This window comes from Talaromyces stipitatus, genomic scaffold (genome assembly GCF_000003125.1).
Source record: "Talaromyces stipitatus ATCC 10500 scf_1105507295527 genomic scaffold, whole genome shotgun sequence".
In the NCBI taxonomy this organism is placed as follows: domain Eukaryota; kingdom Fungi; phylum Ascomycota; class Eurotiomycetes; order Eurotiales; family Trichocomaceae; genus Talaromyces; species Talaromyces stipitatus.
Window position 1 is genome coordinate 2,747,407 of NW_002990114.1, and position 21,076 is coordinate 2,768,482.

The following is a 21,076-nucleotide window of genomic DNA, read 5'->3' on the forward strand; positions in this document are numbered from 1 at the left end:
AGATCATGAACTCATTGACCAATTTGGAACAACTGGAATTGTTACATATGTCACCACAACTGTATCTCATAAGCGCCGAAGACATTTCCCAGAAGTTCGCGGTAGCAGCTGCCGTGTTGGCTTCTATGACGTCCCCATTGAGATCTATCTCTATCACTTATACTGACAGCGACGCGGCACGAACACCGCCTTGGTTTTCAATTTCCTGGATGAAGGGATTGCTTCGGCATGCTGGGACGTTACAACATTTCAAAATTCATTGCTATTACCAATTGATGCCCGCAGATGTGTTTGGGGCTTTACTTGATATAATCGAATCACTCCAGACACAGTCACTGAAACGCATCGAGCTCAATTTGCGGGTTTCTCTACAGGCAGTGTCAATGAACACAAGTTCGCGGTTTCCTACGAAAGATCACTGGATTCAAATTCATGATCTTGGCTGTATACTTGATTTTAGAGACTATCTACGTGGGTAGATCCGGCCTGATAAGGGAAGTTCCTGTTTAGGGTTGACTGGGAGAAATAGGCATATGGCACACCAAGCTATAAGGATTGAGAAGGAAATTAAGGTCCGTGGCTTGCATAACTAAGTATAGCATTGAACATATTTACTGCTAGGCAAGTCTAAGCAACGTGCTGCCAATCGAATAGCCTCGGAGTCAAGTAGACAGCTTGTCCTAGTCCAATGTAGATCAACCTCGAGTTAGAAACGACTATCACATCATTATTCATCAATCCTAAGATCAATGTAGCTAGAAAATCTAGGCACATAGTTCATATACCAGAAACGAAATGCTTAAAGTAGGCACGGAAATCACAGCTTCGCCTTCCCTTCTAGACTCTTCACTCTCGACCTCTCCTCAAAATACTCCCTCACCCTTCCCCTGGCAACCTCAATAACATCCGGATCCTCAATTGTCGGCGGCACATGGAGCCTTTTCTCAAAGTCATTATTGATGACTGCATTCTCAACCAATTCCCTCAATACTCTACGCAATGTCTTTCCACTCCGTGTCTTCGGGATCATGCCTACGCCTTGAATCATTCCGCCCAATGAGGCGATGGCGCCAATTTGGTCGCGCACAAGAGTGTTGACTTCGTTGAAGAGTTCTCTTGGAGCGGTTGCGGGTATATTGCCGTTATCATTGCCCTTTGCGTTGGATGCCTGGCGAGGTTGCACAAATGCGAATGGAAGGTGGCCCTTGATCGGGTCTGGGATGCCAACTACGCTTGCTTCGCCAATGAGGGGATGGGATAGGATGGCCTGTTCAATTGCACCTGAAGAATCTTGTTAGTATATACTATGACCCTGAAGAAAAGGGGCGCACACCTGTGCTGAATCTATGTGCTGCGACGTTGATGATATCATCAGATCGGGACATGACATGTACGTATCCGTCCTGGTCAATCATGCCAGCGTCACCTGTGTCAATCCATCGTCCATTGAATCGTAGTAGATAACTCTTGTAGAATCTCTCATCATCATTGAACAAAGTTCTAAAAGCTGTCGGGGCCAACGGAATGGCTAGAACAATATTGCCCATTGTGCCTCGCTTGACTTCCTGTCCATTGTCATCGACAATGCGAACATCGAAGCCCGGCATGGGCTTTCCAGCGGAGCCTGGCTTGATGGACAGATGAGGCTTGTCCTCTACTTTCCCCAGTGCTAATGTGTAGCCCAGATCACTTCTCAGTGCTAACCCTGTGATTGGTGATCCTGATTCTGACGACCACCAATTATCAATCACCACTGCACCAGGTGCTGCATGCTTTGTGAGAAGATCCTGGAAGTTCTGCACAATGCTAGGTTCACTACGTTCACCTGCCAGGAACAATGCCCTCAAGGTCTTGAGTCCTCCGCGATCCCCGACTCCCTTGAAATACTTATTGTCTGGATCATCCTTGCGAATGGCACGGAGGGCAGTAGGCGCTGTGAAGAGTGCATTGACTTTGTTTCGTTCGATTAATCGCCAGAATGTGCCTGCATCCGGCGTACCTACAGGCTTTCCTTCGAAGAGGACTGTCGTTGCTCCAACGAGTAGAGGTGCATACAGGATGTAGGAGTGTCCCACAACCCAGCCAATATCAGAGGCACAGAACATGACGTCTCCTGGTCCTTTGATATCAAATAGATACTTAATTGATAAGCTCAAGCCGACGGCGTGTCCACCCGCCTCGCGTACGACACCTTTGGGTAGTCCGGTTGTTCCTAAATATAGTCAGCTTCTGCCCAGATAGTTGTTAGGCAAAGAGTTACCTAGGTAGAAGACTTACCGCTGGTATAGATAATATACAACGCCTCATCGCTCCTGATCGGTACTGGAGCAGCCCGAATGTTCCTCAACTGCCCACTTCTCACAATGCGTTGCCAATTTCGCTGCCCACCGACCTTATCCGGATGATTCCAACGTAGTTGATCGCGCTGCCATATAATCACCTTCTCCGGTTTGAATTTGGACTGCTCAATGGCACCTTCGACGAGTGGCCTATAGGGGATGGGCCCTTTGGAACCTTCAATGCCACAGGATGCAGTCATTATGACCCGTGGTTTTGCAGCTTCGATTCTCTGGGCGAGAGATGCCGATGCGAAGCCACCAAAGACAGCGGCATGGATAGCTCCAAGTCGAACGATAGCGAGAGCTGCAATCAGAGCTGCGGGGATCATTGGCACTGCAAAGCAAGGGTAAGTTATATGTGCTTCCATTCTAAGAAAACAGGGTGGCATACTGTATATTATGACAACATCGCCCTTCCGAACTCCCTCCTCTCTCAACACACCTGCTAGAACTTCGACTTCATCTTGTAGTTGGCGATATGTATACTTGGCGCTCTCGCCTGTCACAGCCGACTCCCAGACAATGGCCACATTGTCCCCATTGCCATTTTCAACATGTCGATCAACGCAGTTGTATGTTGTCGAAATCATACCATCAGGGAACCAGCTCCAATGGTCATGAATGGCGGTGCCTTTACCTCCTCTGAGAGTGATTTGCTTGGTAGTGTGCCCCAGTGCGCTGGAGGGCCGTTTGTGCCAGTGGATAGACTGGGCATGATGGGACCAAAAGGATTCAGGGTCCTGAAGAGATTGCTCCTGCACAGCATCTTGGGGGTGCTTCATTGTGAGACAGTCCTTTCTCTGAACGTCTGTATAACTTCTATAGCAATTGTGTAAGTATAGATGGAAAGATGCGATGATGACTGAACAATTCTTCACAGTCAACGTTGTTCATATGAGATAGCTGCCCTTAAGCAGAAGCGAGCTCCATCGGTCCGAAGTTCATACCGAGGAGACAAGACGCAGGTAGGGGAGCGCTCTGTTTAAACAACCGGCCGGTCTTCCAACCAAATTGCGTTTGTAATATACTGCTAGGTACTATGATCTCGACTGACCAGAGCAGCTCTGCGGCTAGAGCTGTTTGTCCCTTTATTTAGCTGGAATATATTGACATATCCATGAGGTTACCGGAATTCCGAAGGTTAGTCAGCTGGAGGAGGTACTTCCCCGGTCTATATTGCCAGGCCCCACCCCCGCATATTCCTTCCCCACGGAGAAGTACCTCGGGAAGAACTGCTTAGCTATTTACACCTAAGGTCCTTCTGCCGGTACGTGATACATCACTCTGATGCATACCATTGCAGTATGGAATTTTCCCGGAGAATGAAAGAATGGAGAAGGAAGGAAGATGAAAAGATGAATGGGGTCATTACTTTTTGGAACAGGGTGTACTCCAGGAGAATTGAGATTAAGAAGGTTGTAAGATGGATCACCAGTTGTCTTACTCTTACTCATTGAATGTGTTTACAGCCTGGAAGGTGTGTGTGTACAATCTGAGTAACTATGGATATCACTACTCTTGTTTAGATCTAGTCTCTAGAGGACATTTTAAACTAGATATAACGGAGATTCAGTCTGTAAAGATGAGATTACGTTCATTTCATGGATAAACTTGAAGAAAGGAGTGATTTTTATGGTTTTCAGACCTAACTACCAAAATAGGTAGTCGGCATTCATCGTCAAAGTGGCCGTATCATTGAACATCAACATAGACATTAAATAACTAAAGAAAGAAAGGAGAAGGAAGAGGAGAAATGTCAGTCTGAGTCCTCATCATGCTCAACTCAACCACTCATCATACTCTGGCTCATTCTCTGTATAACCACCATGAAGTTTACCAAGGCAAGTATCAGAATGTCCGCACACCCTAATCACGTCCTTGATATGCTCAGAAGTGAGGGGCTCATTCTTCCATGTCATAATTCGATGAGTAATAGTGATAATGTTCCTAATTTGCTTCCCATTCAATCTCTCATGTTTCAAGCTCTCTGCTATTTCCCAAGTATTCGAGATCATGGAGTCCGCATTCGAACGATTTAGCCGTTCTAAAAACCTCCACCAGATCGATGACCTTAGATACGGGTCCAAGGGAGGATAGTAAAGCGCAAATTGAATTCGAGACCGGGATGCGTCGTTCAATGTGCTGAGGTGACTGCATTCTAGAATCACTATACCGTCGTAGGATTCCACCATTCGTATGAAGACGGACACCAATGCATTGCGCTCCAAGTCATGAAGGCCTCTTTGTTCCAAGAAGATATCCGCCTCTTCTAGGAGCATCACGCAATCCCAGAGATGTCCCAGACGAAGGGTAGACTCTAGGTTTTTCTCTACTGCTTCAGCTTTTGTCCCCAGCTCGCTACAGGTCACCCTGTAAAGCGGCTTCTCTGCCAGTTCGGAAATGCTTTCCGCTGTGTGGGTCTTTCCTGTTCCTGGACCACCGTGAAGCAAAACAACGAGGCTTTTACCTTTCCCAACCCTGGGCTCATTTGATTTTGCGGTCTTCGAATGATTGACGACTAGCATTCCAAGGAGACTTCTTGCCTCGTTGTTTAATTCCAGACTCTGAGATGCCTCTCCTCTCCAACGCACATCTGAAATTGAGATGTGGTCGACTTTGAGGTCGTCCCATTTCTTTCTCAAGAAATTATATCCCTTCACCCTTGGAGGCATTAATGCCTTTAATTCGTCTTCAGGAGGGTCGTCCCGGGCCATGTCGACCTTATTATGTCGATATTTTATCCTCGGCTGGTACGGGTACAGATGGCCAAGTGATTTGTTCCCGGGCTCAGTTCTGTAATATGTCTTCATGTCAACCATGTAATGTTCTTCCATCTAGAAGAAGAAATTGATTAGTTGAGATTATTCCCGCTCAGGCGTTTTCACACAAGCTTACCCCGTTACCAGTTGGGTCTGGTTCATCAGTCTTATAGGAGACCAGTCGCTGCACACGACATTTCCATAATATATCAGTCCTATGGTAAAGCATTTTCCGTATGTGATCTGGCGCGTAGCAAAGTGGGAACACTCTCAGCGTTGCAATCGATTGGCCTTTCAACTGAGCCACTTGGGTATCCCCTCCTCTCGCTTCTTGCAGGTGAGTATCTTCCGATGAAGAAGAGGCATTTGGAGGTATCTCGAATTTCAATTGCTCGTAAACCCCATAAAAATAACCGTCGAATTTCCATGTGAAGCATGCCAAAGTCAACTTACGAGTAACATTAGGTAAGTGGTGCGACTCGTCCTCGTTTTCTGATATGCCATATATATGCTCCTCCAACTTTTTGGATGGGCGTCGTCTAATTTCTAATGGCCATGATTGAGCCCTATACCCTGTGTACTCGCCGTTCTTGTTCTCAACCACGATATCACCGGGCTTGATAAGGTACTGAACGTACTGGGGTAGAATTTCTTTGCGTTGTAGGAGAGAATCAACCGTGTCGTACTCATCGCCAAACTCCTTAATCATGAACTCTAGAAGAATATCGAATTGAGTTCGAGTTGTACTTGGAAGATCTTCCTTGATCTTGGACATTTCATGCCGGGTATGGTAGATGAATAAGGAAAGCACAGAAAGCTCACTTCCACCTTCCCAATATTCCTGTAAGATGTCTTGGTACCCTGGTTTCTTGCTTAGTATCCGCAGGGCTTTCTTCAACTCCCTCGACACTGGATAGATGCTTCTAGCACGTGGAGTTGGGTCACAATCCTTTCTCGTGTTTAGGTCTGGTTCGCTGGAACTCTGTTCCAGGTCGTAATTGTAGTCATAAAAGATGACAAAGGATATGTCCGGATTTGATGCCAGGAAAACTTCCAAATTTTCCACTCGATGGGTACATTGCAACGATGCTCCTCCATATTCGTCGTACATCGCCACTGGCAGGTCCATGAAGATATTCGAATTCCACCCTGGTGGGCTTCGCCAAAAGTTCCGATTTTTGCGTCGTCCATTTCGATAATTGGTATTGCTGTCGCTGCCACTGTCGGTATCATCATCACTGGAATAATATTGGACATTCGAGCGAACATCGTCGTGTAGACGATATAGCTTCTGGTATCTCGAAGGCTGCGGTCGTACTGCTTTGGACCGTTTTTGCTCAAGTTCTGTCTCCAGGAGCTGGATTCTCTGATGCAAACGCTTGATTTCTGAGGTCGTCCGGTCATCGTAGTCTGAATCAGAGTCCGTATCAACGCTTTCAGTAAGGAATTCCGTATCAGACCTCTTAGGTGGTTCGGGGGGATTCATTCTGAGAAGCAACAGTCGGGCTTTGAGCGATAATCAAGAGCAACCTTGGAACTTGACAGCGGAGGGCGAAAATGATATCGTACCTGGCTGAGATGAACGTAGAGTAAAGAAAAAGTATGTATAACAGAGAATACTCGCGTAATCTTAATGATTTATAAATGATCTGATTTTCCTGGCAGGTCTTTCAGGCTGCTTGTCAGTCGCACAGGTGAGGGGTTATGGTGGACACACAAGGTTGTGCATGCAATCCATTCTGAACAAGGTTGCGAATTATCTCTCATCCTTTGAGAGAGTATCGAATCATGTCCCATTACGCATGTAAAATGGTGAAATATTGATCAGTCAAGTGTAAACTATATGCGCATCACTGACTGTCAACTACTAACAGGTGAATCTGGCCTTGACCACAGGAAGAACCTCTTGAAGTGCTTCAAGCACGTATTATTCAATAATGTACCCAATACATAGTGAACCTTAGATGCCACTTGTCCCTTGAACTAAAGCATAGCCTCGATAATCTGAGATCTAATTCTCTTCGTCCGTTTCAACAGCGCAGAAGTCTGATTGAACCTATAATCAAGATATCAGTACACCAACAATCCACATTGAGACGATTCGGACTTGTCATACAATGGATGGTCCGACGAACCAAGCAATTCAAACGTCCAACCCTCTAGACTATTGACAGAGATCCCCGAAGCAAGCATGCGCCGCAACGCCAGATTTCGCTCCTGAAAGGAACTTGACGAAACAGCATCTGCAAGGACTACAACTTTGTAGCCATGTTTTTGTAATTCTATACTCGTTGCGTTGAGCAGGAAAAATGGCAAAAAGATGAGGTTCGTCACTTACCAAAAACAGTCTGCGAGACGCAAATATGAGCCTCAACCCCGACAACAACGACATGATCTCTCTTCTCTCTCTTGAGAAAATCAAAAACTTCTTTGGTCATCATGGAAAACTTCGATTTATCGAATTCCGGTGTATTATCTCCTAGGTGTTTTTTGATGCTTGGAACGCATGGCCCGTACCTGGGTACACACTGAGTCGTTATTATGGCTGGGATTCCGAATGGCTTAACTGGCTTCAAGTCAGTATTTCCATCTATAAAAGTCCTGAGAAGGAGGAGGCGTACTGATCTCTGCAAGAGTGCAAATGGACTTTTCGCTAAAATTGTGCTGGATCAGCTTCTTATCCCGGAACAGTTTCATGTGCAAAAACCACAACAGCGTACATACACTAAATCGAATCTATGGATGATGTGCTGATATTTTGTTTGCACGTCACATATCCTGTTTAACCCTAATCAGTAAGATAGAGTTTCGGCTAGCTGATCAACTCACAACAGGATAGGCTTCGATAGGCTACCCATGGTGTTTCACTGTTGATAGATGGTTAGCAGTCCGAGATGCTAGGTATGCTAATGCGCAACACACTCTGGATATGATAGTCTCACATATTTTATGCCACGTAATTATTCATCGATGTATGGTTAACTTTTTGTCTTTTTAGGTAATCAGTACCGACGACTCCGGATGGTTGGTGGGAAACTACCGAATATTCCTGACCAATGGATGGAATGTCAGACTGGAACCCAATATTGATCAATGATGGTTTTAACCCTCGTGAGGAAAGATGCTGTTCATGTCGCGATCGACAAATCACAGTGTCGAGGAGTCCACACTGTTATAGTATTCTGTGTTAAGGTCGGCGGTCCAAACATCACCCATTTCGCTCAAGAAATCATTCCAATTAAGCCAAGATGCATCAATACTGATATTGCCATTCATATACGATGCAGCTTGTGCGGATTTGTCGGTGGTGGAAAATGCCTCTGTGGAATTCGTGTTGTTATCATTGTACGGAAATCCAGTTGAGCCTGATACACCGGAGGGAAGTATTAGATGCGAATTGCTCTCAACCGGGATGTGACCTGGGGTGTCTATTCCTGTAACAGTTGACAAGCTTGAAGACCTCTGCTCGCTCAACATACCAGCCCGGACTTTATTTACCCTGGCCATGAGCTTCTCAAGTGGCTTCAGTACCGTTGCGAGGTCGCTTTCTGCCATCAATGAAGAGCAATAGTCAAACCCTCTCTTTGCAACTCGATAAGCTCGATCGCCAAGTTCTCCATAGCGTGGTGTACAGAGTTCTGCAAGCAAGACTGCCAGAACCTGCCATTTAAGCCACGTTTTAGAAAGCCATGCCCATGGAGCAAAGGCACTATCACTTGCTTTCCACAGAGTTCGCTCCATAATCTCCGTGGTGACTTTCAGAACATCAAACTTATCCCATGGAGGGAAAGGACTGTTTTTGCTAGGATATGGTGGTCGGCGAAGGAGAAGATGCATATTCAACACGATATCCTCCGCAGTAAATTGTATGAAGCGTTGAAGCTGGTGCGGACAGCCCTCAAGTTGTGAGCAGTATTGTCGTATATATGTCTCAAACTCTGAAATAACCTGAAGCTTCTTGGGCCACGATTCCCATGAACCAGCCACATCCGGTGGGAATTCCATCAACCTCCTAGAACATATAGTGGCTTCGTGAATCACATGCGAGAATGCCATGTCCCAGGATAATTCCTGGCGCTTGGAAGGTTGTGCATATTTACCAGCTTCGTGATTGATGATTAACGGTTTCATCTCAAAGTCCCTGAGTGTCATCATAGGCCGAGTGCCGCGATCAATAGAGGTTTGAGAATCCAGCATTCCTATACAATACCAGAGACGCATTTTCAAGTCGTCACCAACTGACCTGTGTTCGCATACTTCTTTTTCTTGGCCAGTTTCAGTTCCCGTTATCGGAAGACCCAAGGCATTTCCACTCCTGATAGCGAGTGCCAATAGTGTCCATGACATGGCATACTGTGAGCAGACTCTTAGTCCCATCTGTTGACTGGTTAGAAATGCATTTCCCCGTTTACTTTCGCCCAGAAGTATAATATACCAAGTAAAGGACAAAAGATTGCAAGGCAAGTTTATCGGGATTCGTGAAAAACTCCGAGCGAGCCAAAGCAACTTCCACAGATCGCTGATGTCGATAAATTAGACTGCTTTTACTTTCAGAAAGCATAGCATCACATTCGCTTTCAGTCATTGTGCATATTGCCATGAAGTAAACAGCACGCTCCACAGCATGGATAACGGGAGACGGCGAATACTGTTTGTCCGGTCCATATTTTCTGTGAATAGCGGTCTCAGCTGCAGGCCAGTAGGTAGCTTTGAAAAGACAGTCGACGCGGTCGTGATAGATATCTAGAAGGATTTCTCTGACATTTTCGGCCGGGGGTGCCAGTAATTCATCATCGCTTATAGAAGGCTGATAGCCAAATAGTATTGATGTTGAAGAAGGTCCCGTTTTGCCTAACGGTTCTGGTGACATGAAGCTGCTATTGCCTTCATTTGAGTCGTCAAGGACCTCTCTAATGCCTGCTACCTAATGGCGCTATCAGCACAATTACTTGATATCCATTCCCATTGCTCGAGACGCCTGTCATGTAGCAAATTGAGTTCTCAGATGATGCATACCTCATGTGAAAGTTTGGCAAAGAAATCCTTCGCCAACATTGCATTAGCTTTGACAGGTATCGGCAGTGGGTTAGGCAGATCAAACTCAGAGGTCGATAATTCCATCCTAGTATTATCATTCCTCTCAATTTGGGACTACTGAAGGGTTTAGGTAGAGCAAACCGACTTTGTTCGGGAGCAGATCTCACCTCTAGTAGCTTAACTAGATCTTCCAGCTGAGAGACTCTTGACTCCAAGACCGTCTGCTTCCTGGCATTGCCACTTCGACCTCGAGGATGGCGCGCACGCTGGACTGCCGTACAGCTTGTTCCTGCATGTTTGCAGGCTGAACATGGGGATCCCTTGTCGCATTTTGTCTTGCGTTGACGGCATTCGTCGCAGCTTAGTTTGACGACTAATGGGTTCATTGTGAGCTTGTCGCTTAGGGATCAATCCCTTCAGGAATTCATGCATGGAGGGAGTGATGTAGTTGGCTATAGTTGGCTGTGATTTGTTGATCCAAGTACGAGCTAGACTGTATACAGATTAGCCAGTGCATAACCCTAACCCTATAAATTGTCCACTCCTTTTGGATATTTCTTCATATCAAATAAAACCATCGAAATATTGAGGCCGGGTTATTTCGACTCTTTCGCTTTAGAGCTCATATTTCCAGGTCGATTTTTACAATATAACTCTATATTCAAAACTTCATATATAAACCCCTGAAATCAGATAAACCATGTCCTCCGTCAGCGGAGACAGAACCCGTAACACCCCTATTTCAAAGCCTTGATAATATATTCCAATGCCCTTGAACTAATCCCTCTCCTGGTGTTCTTCATTTTGTCGCTCACTCTCCTCATTTTCTAACTGCCACTCGAGTGGATCAAATACCCCGAGAGGGGTCAAAGGAACGTCCTGCATTTGCACGGAGGGTGCAAAGTCTATTTCTCTCAGATTTTCTAGGATTTCAACCTTGAGACCCTCAAGGTATTCGTACGTGTTGAGATTGTCCATGTTTGATGGTTTCACTTCTAACATGTAGTCGGGGGCGAAATGCTACATGTCCCAGTTAGATCTCACGCTGGACGGGAGACAAAAAATCTGTCCGAGATTTGAAAATACGTACCTCGTAAAAAGTATTGTACGGAATAACCGGTGATAACTCTTCTTCAGCCAAAACCGCTGTCTCGTTGGCCCACGCACGAGCTACATTGCGGACGGTATAGCCACCGCCACCCAACACAAGCATAGGAATGCCGAAAGTCTTGACAAAACTGACACAATTAGCATGCCCTTCCATACTCAAATTAAAACTCCCAAGGCGGTCGCCAGATAGACTATCAGAGCCGCATTGCATCACTATGGCTTCCGGGCGAAAGTGTTTCATGATGCCGCAAATAATAGGCTGAAAGATAGATTTATAGCTGGCATCATCAATTCCGTCGCGTAGAGGGACATTGACGGCATGGTAACGTCCACGGTTGACGCCAATATCGCGGATATCGCCTGTACCAGGGAAAAAATCGCCAAAACGATGAAATGAAACTGTCATCACCCGATCCGTAGTGAGGAATGCCTCTTCTACACCATCACCGTGGTGGACATCAATATCAATATATAAAACTCTTTGGTGGAATCGCAGGAGTTCCAGTATTCCTAATACGATATCTATTCCGAAATAAGTAAATCATAACCCCCAAAAACGGGCGAGCTAAGTCGCAGTTACATTCAACTTACCATTTATGTAGCAAAATCCATTGGCCATTGACTTTTTGGCATGGTGTAAACCACCCGCCCAATTAATAGCAATATCACATTTGCCATGATTCAAATGTGCAGCACCTTCCATGCTGCCTCCAGCGCTAATAGAACAGAATTCGTACAATCCCTCGAAGACGGGATTATCCTCCCAGATGCCGAACTCCGCATGTGCCGAAGGAAACTGGCGGATGTTGTCGGGAGTAATACGACGCAAGAAATCGACATAGTCATCCGTATGGAACTGCGTCATTTCCATTGCAGTAGCCCTTTTCGCACGCTAAATTTTGTTCTCGTCAGTTTTTCCAAGTAGCAAGGTCAGAAGCAAAACCATGGGATGGAAGACCCGGCTGAGACAAAAAAACTGCCGGTGATCCGGAAAATGGGGGACAAACAACCACAGCATAGAAAAAGCATGCAAACCCATCACGTACATAAACCTGCATTTTCCGATGAACTCCATACGTAGTGATCAATTCATGCGCCAATCGTATACGAAAAGGCTTCATCGGATGCCCAGGATAGTAGGCGTATTGTCCGGCATCGTCGTCATAGAAATAAGAGACTCGGGACTTGCTTCCTGGACGATATCTGAATGAAGGCGGATCGACTGGTTCAAATCGATCCATATGGAACTTGAATCCTAAGGGGGGTTGTGGGATTTAGGTCGAATCTTTTATTGGAACAAGATTAAGGTCGGGGGAGGGATGCCGAGGCTATTTATATGTGAGATCTCTTCTTTCCAATAACATGCAAACACAGCAAACCAGCATAAAAGAGGTTTCTTGGATTTGCCACAAAGACTTATTCAATATATGAAACTGGAGGTCGGCACATTATAAGGACAGATGGCCCTGGGCAGTATAAAAAGCATTAAAAAACAGCTACTGTATAATTACAATCGAATACAGAGAGTATTTTACCGCTTATCCGGATAAGTAATCAGTGTATTCAAACTCGTTACTTCAGATGACGGATTGGTACTATTGAAAATATTCCATTTGTGTCAAGTCGGTGGCCCATTAGTCTAACATCATAACATGAGGCAATTGGATCTGGCAAGAAAAGCAGCAGTGTTACTGATAGATACAGGTAAGTTCTTGGAGATTCGTATTCTGTATTTGACGCGTGAATAACAATATCTACTTGTGTACGGTAAGTTACGTACAATACAAATACGATAGTAAGAAACAAAAAGATGCCGAAGACTGACTTTCGACAGCGCCTATAAAGGACCAGACTTCACTCGAATTGTAAGACAATCTTTTCTTTATTCACTTTGAGAGGTTACTCTAGTAATCATCTTGCATATTAATTTAATCAAACATCTGTTCTCCAGAAATGTAGCTCTTCCCTATCATGGCTCACGTCATACGAAGACACTCTATTTATCCTCGAGGCTCGAGAGGATCACCACTCTGGAAATGCCAAACATTTTGAGCAATCTCTTTGAGCTTATCCAGTTCAACTACAATACCCAGTTCATCTTACCGTGGCTCCCGAGCAGAGACATCACTAGACCACTCCTCCTTCGACGAGGGGACTCTAATCGGCTGCTTAGGCTCCGACCTCGACAACACAAGTTCCCATGTAACAGCCGGAACCTGATCTGGCGGATTAGCTCTAGTCAAATATTTACGATTAATAAGACTCCAATTCTGGAACAATATCTCTCTTTTTCGGGACTGGATAGAGGTTACGAAGACCAGTTTTACCTTCTCCCGAGACTCCGTAAGCCACCATCTCGCATTCCAAGTCAGTCCTTTGATAACGAACGGTACCCCGTCTGTATGATACAGGTAGGCCATGGAGTCTGTTGAGATGGCGGGGTATATAAGACTTATCAGGTTTCTTCGTGAAGGTTTTGTTATCTGTTTCATACTCAGATGATGCAAAAGGAAAAGCTTTGTGTGCGTAACCTTAAGATTACTGTCCATATGAACTAATTCCTCATGAGGTTCACGTTGAGTTCTTCAGTGGCAACTCCCAACTCGTTGATAGTCATCTTGACCAATGCCAGTCTTTTCTGAGGAGTACGCTCAGAGCCACGGTCATGGTCGTGAAAGTAGATAAAGTAGCGATTATAGGTCTTGTCATCGACATTCGAGAAGATTACATATTGGCTTTGTTGGCCAGATTGATCTTGCTCGAAAAGGTCGTGCTCGTGGGCAAGGAGGCGAGTGCCTTGTTGTTCGTTTCGAAATCTGTATTCTGGCGTGTTTGCAGGGACTCCGAAGAGCTTGTAGCTAGGAGTATCGTTTGCTAGCCATTGAGTCTATCCGTTTAATCAGACGATATATCAATAGTTAGTTAAAGATTAGGAGATATCAGAATGTTTAGGTACAATCAGATCAGTATGACATCAATTCTAGGTTTGGTCATCTCATGTGATCAGGCATGCCCTAACCTAGTCATACACTCGGCCGATTGGAGATAATCATACAGTCATAGTCGAAACAAGACCAGATAAAATTTGTCGTGGCACTCCCAGTGGATTCTCAAGTCATGTCTGATAGAGTACAGGTGAATGCCGTCCAGAGACGCACTATCCATTAACCATCTCTCATGAAGACAACTAGAAAATTCGAGTAGTAACTTGAATTCAAAATTCATTCAAAATAATCCAATCCTCTATCTGCACAAACAATACCTCCTCAGACATACAAGAAACAAATCACTATGAAAGCCGCAAGTGTATAATATGTAATAAATTAGGAACAGTGAAAGAAGGTCAAACAGAAATCATGCTATCAATAAGCATTCAAGTCAACAGGGTATCTCATTCGGAATAGATTGTATGTATATGTTTTTTGTTGCGGCGTACAACACCCCCCTTAATCCATTTTGCATGATTAAATGAAATAGTCATCACTCGCACCGCTTGCTTTTTCCTTTTTCCCGGTATTTGTTGGTTTGCGCCTTTGGTGTCGAAAGCCTCAGGTGTGATACTTCGTGGTATATCCTCGTGTATTTCCGTCGCCTCGTCTCCGTACGATCAGAACATAAATTTGCATGTATTCATGCACGAGTTGGTCCAATCCAAAAGTGGTGAATCACAATCCGGCAGACTCCGACAGCCCTGCACATAAGGGGTAATAACAAAATCCCGGCCCTATGGTGCCATTATAAGACAAGGCAGAGTAGTCAAGTCAAACAGATCCATAGATCAGAAGAGAGTATATCGGGAGAAAAGGTTCGGAGATGGAAGATGTAAGGCAAATGGCGGGAAGTTTGAACGAGAAAAGCTGCGGAAAGTCGACTGTCCCAAACATGAAAGATGACCCAAAGAGAAAATCCATCGGTACCAACAAAAGGGTCAATCGCCGTAAGGTATGCATATACCAAATTTGAAGTGAGAAGAGAACACGAGCCACGCTTCACGATGCAAGGGGGTAAACGACGGGAAAAAAAAAAGAAGATAAATAACGTCATTGATCATACGATCTTCCGCTTTATAAAACGACACATTTAATGCCACCCCGATGCTGCCGCGCGCGATCAGTTCGGAAAGTTCTGGGATATTCTGGGTTAGCGTCGCGATCACGATGTTGGCCCGGGAAACCCGTCGTTCGTCGCTCCTGTAATCGGCCACCACCTTGCTGTTGCTGTCGCTGTTGACGTAAGAGCCGGACGACATCGTAAAACGCTTTTTCCACATTGATACAATTCTTCGCCGATGCTTCGACGAATTCGCATCCCAGCTCCTTTGCCAAAGCTGCTCCTTCTTGCGCAGAAACCGCTCTTTCCACCGTTTTGTCACTCTTGTTGCCAACCAACATCACCGGAACGGGACCGGAATTAACGCCTAAAGACGGCCCTGTTAGAGGGGAGCCAAGATAGCTGGCTCCAGTGGGAGAGCCGGAATTGGCCGATTCCTTGACTCTCTGAATCTGGTTGTAGAATTTGGTGATGCGACTAAACGAGGCGCGTGAGGTGATACTATAAACAAGCACAAAACCTTCTCCATCGCGAATCCACTGGTCCCGCAGGGCAGTGTACTCCTCTTGCCCCGCGGTGTCGAGAACTTCGAGCATGCACGATTGCTGATCGATGACGACTTGCTTCCGATACGAGTCTTCAATGGTTGGGTCATATGTTTCGACGAAATGATTTAAACAGAGCTGCGGGGTGAGTTTCTCGTCAGAATGCCATTTAATTGCGACCATGAGATGGATAGGTCCTCATACCTGAATTGTGAGTGCCGTCTTGCCCACACCTCCGTCGCCCAAGACCACCAGTTTATACAATGTCATTTTGCCTGCCATGGTTGTGACTTGTTCCGTTTAACGGAAATATAAAACTGAATAGATTAATGAATATATTGCGTAGATAGGTTGTATCGCATAAAATCCGTGATGAAGATAGAGAACCTGACAGCTATCGTCGCAGGTCAGGAAGTTAACGAGGACCGGTGGGGTTCGGTTGTGAGGGGGTGACACGGCGGCAATGAGTGGTTCGCCGGCGGAGTCGTAAGGTCAGGATATATTTTGCTGCTGTGAGGCGGAAATTCAAGCGGCGTGTGCCAGAGTCGGATGGCAGTTGTTCAAGGATGAAGTATTCATCGAGAAAGAGAAAAATGTGATTATGATTGGTTTGTGAGGAAGATAGATAGGTAGGCGTATAAAACAAGGGCCGCGTTTTAGAAGCACCGAGTACGTGCAGAGGTAAAGGAGAGAAAGAAGAGAAAGGTGATTAGTGATAGTTACTAGACCGTAGCGATTCAGCAAACCACGCTAGACTCAAAATGAGCATCTCTCAGCGAGAGGAGGAGAGCAGTCAAGACTCACGAGTAGTAAAGAAGAGAAGAAAAAGAGAAGAAGAGAAGGCATGCAGATAATTGGGGGAAAGAGGGGGCGCTGTATTATTTGTTACACCTTTAGCTATGGCGGAAGTGACAGTACCGTACAGGAGATTATGAGACGCTAGCGATGGTCTGGGCTGGTCTGGTACGGTATGGTACCATTACTTATCGCAGCACGATGCCTGATTGGCCAGGACTGTTTTAGCCGCGGGGAAAAGAATGACCTTGCCCAGCCTGGCGAAACTTTGTCAATGGCACAGACTTCTTCAATACGCAGATTATCTACTGTCTGTCTGTGCAGTTTTTCCTCGTGGATTACGGAGTATACAATTATATATATACTAGGAGATATATCCATCGCATCCATCACGCTCAGGGCGGAGGACGATACCGTCGGCCACGCACCGTTCGACGGGGGGCCGTGGATGGGGAATATCCCGATAGTATAGCTCCGCTTCTCTCGCTGTGATTGGACCGGCTGGATTCTTACTTGTGCCTAGCTTATTTAGGGACCCTGCCAGACTCAGTTATGCACTTCATCCAGCATCAGTCTCTACACCAAACGTATGGCTAGAATTACTACAGCCGCGGAGGTGATCAAGCAATCGAGCGAAGGATATCGATTGTTGATATATCCTGCCTGGCGTTGAGTTGCGTGGCATGGCAGGTAGATTCCTAGGTGGCTCCTTCCGCAGATTATCATTTGTCAACGCTGAGCTTCGACAGCAAAAATATCAGCTTCCTACATCCCTGTCCCACCCAGAGTCCTTTGCTCTCGAGTCCCGATCTGATAAAATAAACGGAGAATTGCCGTGCTGACGAGCATCGCTTACCTACGAACCAGGGGCCGCGTTCCCACTCAGCCTAGCACTACGTACAGTATCAACCATTCAAATGCTCCAAAAGCTCCGGTCTACCGCTCCCACGGCAAAATCAGTTGCTCTGAAGAACAATTCTATCTTGAAGAATTGGGAGCTGCTCTACAAAAGCACGTCAATGGACGCGGATTCTGCGACACTGATCCTTCCATCTTATGTTGATCCGGCGACCGGGATTTGCCCGGGACGTTGGCGATCGGCAGTCCTTCTATTGTGCGAAGAAAATTTATTCGTGTTCCTACGGATTGGGCAGCCTTCACGTGTTTCAATACGTGCCGACTGGGCCCATCGGTGGATGAAGATGCGGTCTTCTTGATATACACTCGGCGTACCGAGAAGTCTGTAGTCCGGATGAAATACACCACAATCTCTCAAGTCCCAAGTTCCTTTTGGGAATGAAAAGGGTTCAACCCTTAGTATCCAAACCATGGTCCACTAATCTGGTTAGAAACTAGTTTGACACGCCCTAACCCCTAGGACTAACCGCACTAATAGAACATTTAGCTCCCCCGGAACGATGGCTGGCTGGAGTCAGAATTCTGAAAGCAGTTTCCAATATCGAAGATTAAACGTTGGGCGAAAATTCGGTAACTAGTAACTAGTAGCTACACTTCAACTTTTACTTGAAATGTTTCGGTATGTGGACCAGTCTGTGCCGCTCGAGGTCAAATTTCCAAACTGCGAACGGACCACATAAGACTCTGTGCGTACGGTAATAACATTTTAGCGGCTCCATATCCCATACAAGCTGCCTCGCATGTTGCACGTTGCAGCCCGACGAACCCATTTCCAGCAGGTCCAACTTGCATACGCCGCACAGTGCGCGGAGGGACGGATTATGGAGCACGTCCTCCGTAATTATTTCCGCCTGGCTGGGGTCTAGGGTGATATAGTACAAGCTAGCTTTATGGGGCAACTTTTTACAGGCTCCATCCGACAATTCAGAGAGCGAGCCTTCAAGTTCCACTCTTTTAAAAACGGAATGATCTCGACAAAAGCCATTTTACATGAAATCGTCGTTGGTTTACTCAGGAAAAGATCAACAATACTCAACTAATAATTTTCTTATTCTTCGAGTCCTTTACTACTAGTTACGTACTAGTCCAACGTTCACTAGCTTATCTTTTCTCTTACGCCGTTTGCGGTTAGTATTCGATCCAGTTACGGAAACTCGAAAATAGAGCAGTCAACCAGGATGCCGGGACACAATCCAAACACTCCCCCCTGATACATCTGGTGGAAGTTGACTTGTCAAGCTGTAATCCTAGATCCAACAGGGATTGCGTATGCAAATTGCTTAACCGGCGTGTGTACGTACCTACTACCTATCTCGGTAACTGACAAGGGCCTCCGGAGAATGGGAGTTTAGCCTCAAATCACTGTTGAAAGCTGTGCATACAGGACACAGGTACAAGGGGTCCAGCGGTTCCTGGGTCCGATTTATCCAACACTTTACAAACCCAGCTAGTTATCCCTTAACTTCCTGTGCTCTGTACGTATGAACGGAGTAGTTCTCCCCCTATTCCATGCTGGAAGCTCAACGGAATACGTATATATTAATTAAATGTTTGAATACATGATGTGGAGTCCTAGTTAAATAGTAGGGGTGCCGGAGACCCGGTTGGCGGTAACGTAGCCAAAAGCTTCATATATTGCAACATCTGACTTGTAACTTAGCTAGATAGCCGTGACTCATCCGGAATCCGAGCTGGGTTTGATATGTTCTTCTAGAAGGGTACAGAAGTACGTACTTGGAACGTTAGCCTCTGACCTCGAGAGTTGGGAGTATAGAAGTAAATATCAAATAGCTAGGTGGTAGGTAGGCTAAAACCCCAGTCATGGGACAGTATAATTCCTACGTAGAATGTTTTATCTAACGAATCGGGTTTGAACACTATTCGAGGAATGACGACGACAGACGAGAATTGATTGCATCTCACATGCAGAATCTGGGGTCCCCTTGTCTTTGTCTAGAATGCCATTACAGTCCAAACCCGCGTGCCACAAAGCCTTTGTTGTAAGAATACAGCCCAACACAGCGCTTATAGGGGAATTATAATAGGTTCTCGACTTTTTGTTGGTGATATGGAGTGCTTATATAGCATACATGTAGCCTTGTGGAGGAAAGGCTTGACTCCACGACTTGGTACATACAGACTGGTTTTCCGGTTTACTTTGGTACTCTTCTTTAAACCACTGGCATCTCAAACAACGTACAAGTTAATGTAACAAAGGTCAATATCGCGTATCTACGATTTATTCCCTGTACCCATCATACTCTTCCGATGTACACCTACCACTCAGACCAGAGACCAAACAGTTGCACGGCACTCACTATATACCCATTTACTTTATCTGATGCTCATAAGTGATAGTGACTTAGTCTTCTGTGGGATGCCCTTCTTGTCCCCTGATATGTTGCATTTAGGGTTGTTTTAGGGTTACCCCTATATACCTGACTGGTGACGCTCTGATGAGACTGAGACTGAGAATATGATATGAGAAAGCATCAATCAGCGTATCACATCTATGATTTGCAGATAACTTGTAGATGATGTATCCATCATTCAATTGCAGCGCCGATACTATGCGGGGTAATCCGGTTTACTTTTGGGGTAGCTAGAATGAATTACAAATCGTCATCAAATTCCTCTATGGATCTTATTTCACCTTCAGATTCATACAGAAGTTACACTAAGATCATCAATTGAACCCCAGGAAGAGAAAGAAGAACCATGTCAACATTCCCACCATCTTCGCTCCGTCCTCTCCTTGAGGAAATCAGCTCTCTTCTTAAGGAAAGGAAGGAGACTATCTCCGTAGCTGAGACGGTATATCACCTTTCTGCTATTCGAAACCACGAATACGAAAAGCTAATCGGCATGTTTTCCAGGCCGCAGGAGGAATCATATCAGCCTCTCTCCTCTCCATCCCAGGCGCATCAGCATACTTCAAAGGTGGATTAACAGTACGTCTAGTCTCTTCTGGGACGGAAAAGTAATATCCCTGAATACTCAAACGAATCAAGCTATACACCCTCGAATCGCGCATTGCCTTTGCCGACTGGACACCAGAACTCATAACAAATTACAAAGGACCGACAACCGGTATTGTGGCCGGGTTAGCAGAGTCAACTCGCTCAAAGCTTCAGTCTACGTATACCATTTCCGAGAGTGGGACGGCGGGACCGGGTGGTGGGAAGGGGAGTCGGAAGCCGTATGTTTATCTTCTCTGTCTTTATTGGGATGTGATATCTCTTATTAATTTGGATGTAAAGAGGCGTCGTGTTCGTTGCCGTGGCAGCTCCGAGTGGATCGTACACTAGGGAAGTTGATACGGGATATGGCGAGGATAGAGAGAAGAATATGGTTGGATTCGCGGAGGAAGGGTTGAAGTTACTCCGAGACGTGATTAAGGGGGATGCTAAGCTATAGACCAAATTTTTCCTATGCGACAACTAGAAGAACTGGAAGCAATGATTGATATTGATTCAAACCCGCAAAACCAAACTCCGTATTGATTGAACGTACAAGATCATAC

The 21,076-nt window shown here is 45.6% G+C and overlaps 8 protein-coding genes across 8 annotated transcripts, besides 1 other annotated feature; 1 reads left to right on the top strand and 7 right to left on the bottom strand.

Annotated features, from left to right (window-relative positions):
- Positions 1 to 817: 817 nt before the first annotated feature.
- On the bottom strand, positions 818 to 3,121 carry TSTA_090470 (acyl-CoA synthetase, putative; the record flags this gene model as incomplete). Its single annotated transcript, XM_002478726.1, has 4 exons — positions 818 to 1,281; positions 1,334 to 2,212; positions 2,278 to 2,673; positions 2,731 to 3,121. 4 exons carry the CDS (start codon positions 3,119 to 3,121, stop codon positions 818 to 820), a joined length of 2,130 nt encoding a protein of 709 aa, XP_002478771.1.
- Positions 3,122 to 4,117: 996 nt separating this feature from the next.
- On the bottom strand, positions 4,118 to 6,584 carry TSTA_090480 (uncharacterized protein; the record flags this gene model as incomplete). The annotated part of the gene is made up of 2 exons (XM_002478727.1): positions 4,118 to 5,173; positions 5,235 to 6,584. 2 exons carry the CDS (start codon positions 6,582 to 6,584, stop codon positions 4,118 to 4,120), a joined length of 2,406 nt encoding a protein of 801 aa, XP_002478772.1.
- A 525-nt stretch (positions 6,585 to 7,109) lies between these two features.
- Positions 7,110 to 7,795, bottom strand: TSTA_090490 (isochorismatase domain-containing protein 2, mitochondrial precursor, putative; the record flags this gene model as incomplete). Its single annotated transcript, XM_002478728.1, has 4 exons — positions 7,110 to 7,154; positions 7,178 to 7,380; positions 7,437 to 7,664; positions 7,720 to 7,795. The coding sequence occupies 4 exons, from the start codon at positions 7,793 to 7,795 to the stop codon at positions 7,110 to 7,112; spliced, it is 552 nt and encodes a 183-aa protein (XP_002478773.1).
- Positions 7,796 to 8,245: 450 nt separating this feature from the next.
- Positions 8,246 to 12,486, bottom strand: TSTA_090500 (histone deacetylase, putative; the record flags this gene model as incomplete). The annotated part of the gene is made up of 9 exons (XM_002478729.1): positions 8,246 to 9,475; positions 9,534 to 10,022; positions 10,115 to 10,249; positions 10,303 to 10,375; positions 10,401 to 10,623; positions 10,951 to 11,155; positions 11,226 to 11,767; positions 11,837 to 12,137; positions 12,292 to 12,486. The coding sequence occupies 9 exons, from the start codon at positions 12,484 to 12,486 to the stop codon at positions 8,246 to 8,248; spliced, it is 3,393 nt and encodes a 1,130-aa protein (XP_002478774.1).
- Positions 12,487 to 13,241: 755 nt separating this feature from the next.
- On the bottom strand, positions 13,242 to 13,665 carry TSTA_090510 (uncharacterized protein; the record flags this gene model as incomplete). Its single annotated transcript, XM_002478730.1, has 2 exons — positions 13,242 to 13,275; positions 13,349 to 13,665. The coding sequence occupies 2 exons, from the start codon at positions 13,663 to 13,665 to the stop codon at positions 13,242 to 13,244; spliced, it is 351 nt and encodes a 116-aa protein (XP_002478775.1).
- A 134-nt stretch (positions 13,666 to 13,799) lies between these two features.
- On the bottom strand, positions 13,800 to 14,306 carry TSTA_090520 (uncharacterized protein; the record flags this gene model as incomplete). The annotated part of the gene is made up of 2 exons (XM_002478731.1): positions 13,800 to 14,132; positions 14,301 to 14,306. 2 exons carry the CDS (start codon positions 14,304 to 14,306, stop codon positions 13,800 to 13,802), a joined length of 339 nt encoding a protein of 112 aa, XP_002478776.1.
- Positions 14,307 to 15,309: 1,003 nt separating this feature from the next.
- TSTA_090530 (Ras small monomeric GTPase RasB) lies at positions 15,310 to 16,122 on the bottom strand (the record flags this gene model as incomplete). The annotated part of the gene is made up of 2 exons (XM_002478732.1): positions 15,310 to 15,978; positions 16,045 to 16,122. 2 exons carry the CDS (start codon positions 16,120 to 16,122, stop codon positions 15,310 to 15,312), a joined length of 747 nt encoding a protein of 248 aa, XP_002478777.1.
- A 495-nt stretch (positions 16,123 to 16,617) lies between these two features.
- Positions 16,618 to 16,682: a sequence feature (GA-rich).
- A 3,589-nt stretch (positions 16,683 to 20,271) lies between these two features.
- TSTA_090540 (competence/damage-inducible protein CinA, putative) lies at positions 20,272 to 20,970 on the top strand (the record flags this gene model as incomplete). The annotated part of the gene is made up of 4 exons (XM_002478733.1): positions 20,272 to 20,367; positions 20,430 to 20,504; positions 20,565 to 20,752; positions 20,814 to 20,970. 4 exons carry the CDS (start codon positions 20,272 to 20,274, stop codon positions 20,968 to 20,970), a joined length of 516 nt encoding a protein of 171 aa, XP_002478778.1.
- Between the last annotated feature and the right edge of the window lie 106 nt (positions 20,971 to 21,076).